This window comes from Equus przewalskii, chromosome 17, assembly GCF_037783145.1.
Source record: "Equus przewalskii isolate Varuska chromosome 17, EquPr2, whole genome shotgun sequence".
Lineage (NCBI taxonomy): Eukaryota > Metazoa > Chordata > Mammalia > Perissodactyla > Equidae > Equus > Equus przewalskii.
The window spans coordinates 80,873,852-80,882,052 of record NC_091847.1 but is presented as its reverse complement, the minus strand read 5'-3'; the positions used below and the strand labels follow the sequence as shown (position 1 = coordinate 80,882,052).

General features: G+C 36.3%; 1 protein-coding gene across 7 annotated transcripts in view; it reads right to left on the bottom strand.

Annotated features, from left to right (window-relative positions):
• Positions 1 to 8,201, bottom strand: part of CCNYL1 (cyclin Y like 1) — a 35,565-nt gene that overhangs the window by 10,635 nt on the left and 16,729 nt on the right. For 6 of the 7 annotated variants that reach the window (XM_070581809.1, XM_070581810.1, XM_008516895.2 and 3 more), the window contains 4 exons: positions 6,283 to 6,383; positions 3,101 to 3,136; positions 1,189 to 1,240; positions 16 to 135 (listed from right to left, as the gene is read on the bottom strand). In XM_070581809.1, coding sequence (XP_070437910.1) covers positions 16 to 135; positions 1,189 to 1,240; positions 3,101 to 3,136; positions 6,283 to 6,383 — 309 coding nt within the window. The remainder of the gene's footprint in view (positions 1 to 15; positions 136 to 1,188; positions 1,241 to 3,100; positions 3,137 to 6,282; positions 6,384 to 8,201) is intronic. The other variant, XM_070581814.1, reaches the window with a different exon arrangement.

Genomic DNA, 8,201 nt, shown 5'->3' with positions numbered 1-8,201 from the left:
GAAGAAATATCTTACCAAAGTTACTATTGCACATTCAGCTGTTAGCTGTGCAGCACTAAAAAGAGTACGAACAAATCTGTAAATAAATTTGTGTTCAGGATCATGCTCGAAGTATTCCTCTGGAATCTTTTCTCGCTGGAAGGAGAGAAAATGCGAAAAAGTATCCACTGAAGAAAAATACTTAAGTACCCTTACAACAGCAGTCTTCTACTTGTGCCCACGTGCCCCTTAAAATAAGCGTCATTGGGTGAGACGTCTTTCAGTCTTTTATATATAAACCATGAGATCTTAAATACCATAATGATTCAGTACTCAACACCATCCATTAAAGAAAAATACAGGGACAACCTGGGAAAATCAACACAGTCATGCCTCACTTAACAACAGGGACATGTTCTGAGAAATTCTTCATTAGGCAATTTCATCACTGTGTGGACATCACAGGGCACTTACACAAACCTAGATGGCACAGCCTACTGCACACCCAGGCTATATGGTGCTAATCTTATGGGAGCACCGTTGTATATGCAGTCCATTGTTGACCAAAACGTTATGTGGCACATGACTGTGTATATTCCTTTCCACCTTGTCTCCACAGAATTCTATCTAAATGTAAACTATTTTTAGGTTCAAAAGTCTTTGCTGATCACCATTTATCATACTTATCTGCAAACACCTTTGAGAAAACATTTTCAGTTCCTTGTAATCATAAGGCTCTAAGACTATGCTGGCCTACATAGTACTCACCAGCCACATGTGGCTATAGAGCACCCACGGAAGTGAATTTTAAAATTTTTGTCATCTTAATTGATTTAAAATTTAAACATTTTCTAATTTTCTTCATAGAGATCTTAACATATTTGTTAGCTTTATTCACAAATATTTACATTGTTTGATGCTATTTAGAAAGATACATTTTCTATTATTTGGGTACAGTTACTCACCTTAGCTCACTAATTATGCAAAGCTGCAATTCAGTTCTTACTCTGTCATATCCCTTATACAACATTCCTTTTGTAAAATGATCAGATACAGCATGGGATGGGCAAGAAGACTGAAAGGAAGATGATTTAGACTTCAAGCTGGAGGGAGTAATTTTCTTCTAGTAATTAATTTCAAAGTGAATCAGCATGAAATAAACACGACTGTATGCGAGGAAAATAAAATTTCAACAAAACTGACACTTACTGTGAGTGGATGTGATCTCTCATCAAAAATATCCAAGGATCGATTTGCATCTCTATAAAATAAGAATGTGCATTTAAAAAATGAATCCAGGAATTGTTAATATCCTAGTAAAATATCTGCTGGGAGTAGACAGGGGGGAGAGAGGAGCTTAACCTTCAACAAAGCAGTTTTACAAATTATTCCCCTGGATTCTGTTAGAGGGTTTCCTCACCTCTTTTTACTTAGAATGTCAAATTCTATGAAATCTTTTCCACAACGACCAGCCTGAGTTGCCTTTATAGGCACTGACCCACCCTAACAGGCAATGCCAGTAACCCAAACGTATTTCCACCCTCTAGCCTCACACTGGGACACATGAGAACATTTTCTGGTGCGGCATAGTGGGCAAGTCTTTGAAACTTCAACGAATGTGAGTGAGACTCATGCTTTTTCCCTCTTTTTTCCCCTCTTCACATTGCTATATTATATTCTTATCATCTCTTTTTGTCTCTTTTAAATAGTTTAAGTTAAAAACTTAATTCTCTTTTTATTTAAAAGAGACTAGTCTTTTTATTTAAAAATCCACCACACTAACACATTGTGCTCATGTAAACAGGGGCTCTCCACGTGTGGTCTGCAGGCCTCTGGGCTCCCCTAGACCTCCTTCAGGAGGCCCATGAGATCAAAACTGTTTTGATAGGAATACTAAGATAATACCTTACACAGTCTGACATTTGCAATGATTACTTTAAAGCAAAAGTGGGTAAAACTACTGGTTTCTGAACATGAATCAAGGCTGGGGTACCAAACTGTAAAAATAAGTTATTTGTTTCCGATGTTAAAATTCAAGCCAAAAATCAGGATTTGGGAAAACTTGTACCTTCTATTGTGAGCTTGACAGTTTCTCAATACTTTAAAGACTTTTCTCATAAGATTGGTGGTGATAATTTTAAAAAGTGAGTTTTTGACACTGTATAAAGAAATGTGAACCAATACTTTCCAAATGGCCAATTCATAATATTGTAAAATCACATAGAGGTAAAAGATCCATTCAACATACAAGACAGATCAATGGGTATTAATGTAACATGCTTACTACAAGTTCACTGATATGATTTAAAATTCCACTGTAACTAATTTAAGAAACTATCACTCTCTGGTATAGTATCAAAGAATATACCTACAATTATCTTAAGGCTTTAAAAATACACCTTTTTTCAACTATATCTCTACATGAGGCTAGGTCTTCTTCATTGTTTCTTCAAAACAAATGACTGAAATGACTGAAGTGATTGCAAATGATTGAAGACAGAGTAGTTATGAGAATCAGCTGTCTTCTATTAAGCCAGACATTAAAGAGATTTGCAAAAATGTAGATCAACGACACACTTTTCGCTCAACATTTTTTATTGTGGAAAATAAGTTATTTTCATAAAAAATATTATTTATCTTAACACTGTGGTTCCCAATTAGGGGTGATTTTGTCCCCCAGCAGACATTGGCCACGGTTGGAGACATTTTTGGTTGTCACAATGTAGAGTGCGGGAGAGCAAGTAGAGGCCAGGGATGCTGCTAAATATCCTATAAAGCACAGGACAGCCCCCCACAACAAAGAATTATCTAGCTCAAAGTTCAATAATACCATGAAAACCCTGAAAATATAATGGATGAAAACCATGGAAATATAATGGATTTAATTTTTAAATTCTCAATTTTAATTTCCAGTATAGTAAATATCAATATAAGCCACACAAATACTCAATAATGTAAGTGTTAAGAATCCTAAGACCAAAAACAAATGATTCACTTCAAATTGTAATAAAAGCATGCTATAGCTTACTGTAATAATGTCTATAATTATTTCCTAACACTGAACTTAATATCTTGCAAATAAATCAGCTGGAATAACAAGACAGGTTTTAAAAGAGCTCACCTGTTCTTTATGTGGTAATATATTGCTAAGGTCACACTGTGGAGGAAAAAAAAAAGCGGTAACAATTGATGTTTATCATCTTAGACCTGAAGACATTATTTTAAAGGGGTTGGGGGAGGGAAGATCTTTCCAGCTGCCCAGTGGCCCTGTAATCCTCTAATTCAGAATGGGTACCATAGGGCACTTTTAGCCTCATTTTAGTTCTTTGGCTTTAGAAAAAATAGGAGAATCAAAATGCTAGGTAATATGCTGTTAGATGACACGTTTTGGTTGATTCTTCAATATATGAATTATTACATTATTTCCCCTGTCATTTGCCCTCCTACCCAAAGGAGCTTTCATCCTGTACAAGTTTCATTCATTTGTACACATGCTTAAATTTAAGCCACACAGTTTTGTGGGTTTTTTTTTTTAAGGTTGTTAGGCTCTACATTTCAGTTGATTTAGCTCACTATCCACCTACCCACCCATTTTCCATTATTTCCCTAAAAGTAAATAATGACGTGTTCTATACTAAATATAATCATTTTAAATCACATATACATAATCATCAGAAAATTCAATAACAAATATAAGTGCCGACAAAACTGAAGATAGGTCTAGATCTCCTGAAATAAGCAGTGCCAACAACACAGCGTAGTATTACACAGTATAATATTAATGACAGGTATTTCCAAATTAGTTTAAATGAAATGTTAATGAAGAGGTCTAAGTCCTCAGACCCTCTTCAAGCCACTGAGCTCCTCACAGAGTTGTGCACGAGGCAACAAAGGGGTTCTCCTGGTCAAGTCCGATGCTTCCCTTTGCCCTCAGTGTCTAAAATGAAGCTCAAAGTAGTTGAGGGAAGGCAAATCTGAATTTGACAACTAGGTCTATAGAATACTGGTACTTGTAAAAAGGCCTATTATATTGTCAGCATCAAAGATGGATACTTCTATAGTGCTTCAAACAGTTTCATCTTTAAACTGATTTTAAAATCACAAAATTCAGTTATATACTGAAAAGGACCACTGAATCTTAGATGACATTTAATTCAACAACGCGTTTTACAGGTAAGGGAACCAAGGCTTAAAGCTGAGTTGCCCAAGGTCCCATCAATAGTCAGAAGCAGTTCTTCTTTCTCCTACACTCCAGCCAGGCAGTGGTTCGCAAGCTTGGCCGCACACTGGGATTACCTGCGGAGCTTTAAAAACTGCCTAGCTTCCACCTCTGGATGTTCTGATTTAACTGGCATTGGGCATGACTTGGGCACCAGGATTGTTTTTGAAAGCTCCCCAGGTGATTGCAACATGCAGTAAAGTTTGGGAACAAATGAGTTGGGGTTAAGATCAGACTCACCTGGGATGCTTTGGTCCATATAATCATGCCTCACACATTCTTCCTCAGCGTATCAAAAGGCTTGGGGGCGGGGGGCGGAATGCATGTGTTTGCGTAAGTGATTCTAATAAGGCCCATCTACCCCACTGAGAACAATGCACTAGTACCCCATGATAAACATTTTTCAAAATCATTCATAAAAGCCACTTTGCCCTATTATTTTTCTCAGTAAACCTTTATTTCACTACTAATGAATGTACTGGATGATCATTTTTATCTTTATTTATTCATTTATTTATTTGACAAGAAGAGTGGCTCTGAGCTCCCATCTGTGGCCAATCTTCCTCTTTTTTGTATGTAGGACATCACCACAGAGTGGCTTGACGAGTGGTGTGTTGGTCCGTGACTGGGGTCTGAACCTGCCTTAATAAGAGCAAATTAAAACTTATTGTACATCTAAAAATTAGACTAACTTGGGGAAAAAAGCATGAAACCTACTTGTCTGAACAAGGTTAATCTTTAACACTACTCTTTTGAATTCAAAAGAAGCCGTGAACTCTAGCCAAAGTAGAGATTTTACCCATGGATTTAGTTTCTTGGTTGAATAAAAACATTCAGTGATTACTTAACAGGTGCCAAAGCTCAGGACTTTAGAGAGAGATGGAGCTCAGTTTTTGCTGAAATACAATTTTATCTCAACTACTGTTCTAAGTGAGACAGGAAAGTTACATTATTATGATTGTGAACTTGCTGTTTTTAACTAAAGTAGAAGTATTGATAATTTAATTAGCTTAAAAAGCCGGCACATTAGAAACAAAATTAAGTTTATAAGCTAATTATGTTTTTAAGACTGAAAAATAAAATCAGGGAAAAGGATATTAATATTTTCAAGTAGCAGTTCCCAAACTGGGTTCTGGAAAATCAACACTCATATCCCAAGAAGACATTAACCTTGGACAACCCCAAAGGAGTCAGGAAGCTCTGCACCCCGCTTTTTTTCCTCCCTTAAGTAAGTTTCAAAGGTTCGTCTTAGGGTGTTTTGAAAGTGCATCTCCAATTGTGTACTAAGAGGTACTCCCGGAAATCACGACACTGTTCATTGTTTGCTTTAGTATAAACCTGACCACAGCTGTGTTTCCAAAACTTCATCACTGTCATTGTTCTCTGCTGTGATTTTCTTATATCTATGGACTGATACCATAATATATTTCCACACATGTATAAAATTAAATTAAATCTATTAAACTAAAACCTCAAACAAATTTCATCCATAAAGAAATTAAGCTTGAGAATTTGTTCCTTAAGACTGGCTTGATATATTTCCCCCCTCTTTGGGGTACAGGAAGGAGAAGTGAATTTTCAATTCAGAAATAGTGCAGGAAAAAAATGCACAATGGGGAAAATCTGACAAAATCCAACTAAATTTAAATGCAGATACACTCTGGTGCCAGTAGGGGACAAGCTAAGCTGTTCCTTCTTCCAAGAGTAGCTTCCAAAGCAGTATACATTGTTTTAGGCCAATATCTCATAAAGAAATAATTTTTTCTAGAAACATCCAATAAAAAGAACCTCTCCTTTTCATTATGTTCAACAATATCTTAATAACAGAAATGCATCAAATAAAGATGTATATACTTCAGGGATTTCTTATTTGCTAACTGGCTTTGCCTTCCACCATGTACTCTAAGATTAAAATGGAAATTGAAAATTCATATTTAGGTCCTTGAAATCAATAGATAATTGACACCAGTTTCTTCACTTGATCACTGAAAAGGACACTCAAGTGATTAAAATGGCATGTGGCTAGGATGCTTTTAGTAAAAGGGGGTCTGTCACTCAGTCCTTGGTAACCTAGATGTACTCACCATTTTATTGTGGTTCTAAGATTAGGCTGGCTGACTGTGCTGTCATCTAGAAATATTGTTGAGCATGAGCTATACTTTTTAGTAAGCTGCCCTGGAGATACCTGAAGGGGAAGGGAAATAGAAGAAAATGTCACAGTAAGTTAAACCTATAGAAGTGTGTTTTTTCCTTGGTTAAAATGTCAAACGATTAACCATTAAGACTTTTCTTACACTTCATGAACTGCCTGAGTGTGACTATCATGTGCAGCTCTATGGGAAACCCAGTGGATACTCGAACTTCCACAGACGAGATTTGAGGAATGGGTTATAAAATGCTACCCTTGAGATAGTGCCTATAATCAAACTTGCCAAGCACCTATTATAAATTCCCTTTACAATAATGTAAAAAATTTAGGATAAGATTTCAGTGTTTTTTTCTTCAGCGAGGGAAAGCAGCTGAGATTTTCTATTCTTAATGTTCATTTACTACAATAAAATGTGATACCTTACATAATACCGAAGCAAGAGCATTTTATTGCAGTAAATGAAAGCCAATAGTAAATATATTAGTTCAGGAGATAGTGTGATGAAACAAACATTTTTGAGGCAGAGGCTTGCGCACCAGGGCGGCTCCATCACTACCTACAAGTCAGGGGGCCATGGGTCTCTCTGGGCCTCAGTTTCCTTAGCTGGAGGACAAAAGAGTATTGTTTTAAGATTCTCTCACATCCAAAAAAACAGATAAAACAAAGGTGAGAATTTTCACTTCATGTTAGGTAAGACTGTCATTACATTACTCAAGCGAGAACCTCAGAGAATACTTTCTATTCATTTCAAAATTTTATTGATTCTATTCTGTAAGTTATTTGACACTCACCACACTTTCCTGCCCCACTCATGCGGTTCCCTCGGCCCACAATGCCTTTTTCTTCCTCCTTGTCTCAGCGAGCTTGATCCCATCTACCTCCAGGATATATTGCCAGCAGCCACACCACAAAATACCTCCCCTTCTGTGCGCTCACACATCTGATTTGCCACTTGTCACATGATATCAATTGCTTGCAGGGTATTCCCCACATAAGAAAGTAAATTTCTCCAGGGAAGAGAGGACTCTTTCCTCTCTCCTACCTCCAAGTGCTGTGCACAGAATACAGGACAAATCAGGAGTTCCACAAGTGTTTGAAAAATTACTTAAAATCAATTACAACTGGAAGGTTAATCTTACTACAGATACAAATTAGTGAGAATTTATCTGCAGTGGTATTGGAAAGGTGACAATGAACTTTTTGAGACCCTCTAAAGAATAAACTATCTTTAAAACACTTTAGAAGTATCCATTTATTCATATAGAGCCCAAGAACATAGCACTGGTAAAATACTGAAATGGCCTCAACTATGTGAGGACAATTCTATTTGTTAAAGTGAGGCCAATAACCAAATCCCAGTCACTGTCAGCAGTTGATAGTAACAGTAGCATTCTTTAATACCACAGAATACCATCAATTTTTGCTTGGTTTGTTTAATTCAGATGAGCCTTCCTTCTTTCTATTGATATATAACAGTTCTCACCATGCTGTCACACTCTCTCATCAGTATCACCCACAAATACACAAAAAATGAGGCAGGGAGAAAATCTAGTTGATGCTTTTTAAAAATACAGAGCATTTAAAAATTGCCAGTAGCCAACAATCAGAAATATCCATATGGTATATAAAACACCATTTTGCTTGTTTCAGATGTTTTACCATGAAGCTACTTATTAACAAAAAGTTCCAGACATTATATTTTTGAAAAGAATCACTATTTGGAGTACTAAATTGTCCTTCAAGCTAGAAATGTTTTAACTATATCTAAAACTCTGATATGTTCCTTAAGCCATTCAGTTAATAGGTAATTTAGTTTCAGAATCTCAAAAAATGAATACAGCATGAAAAATAAAA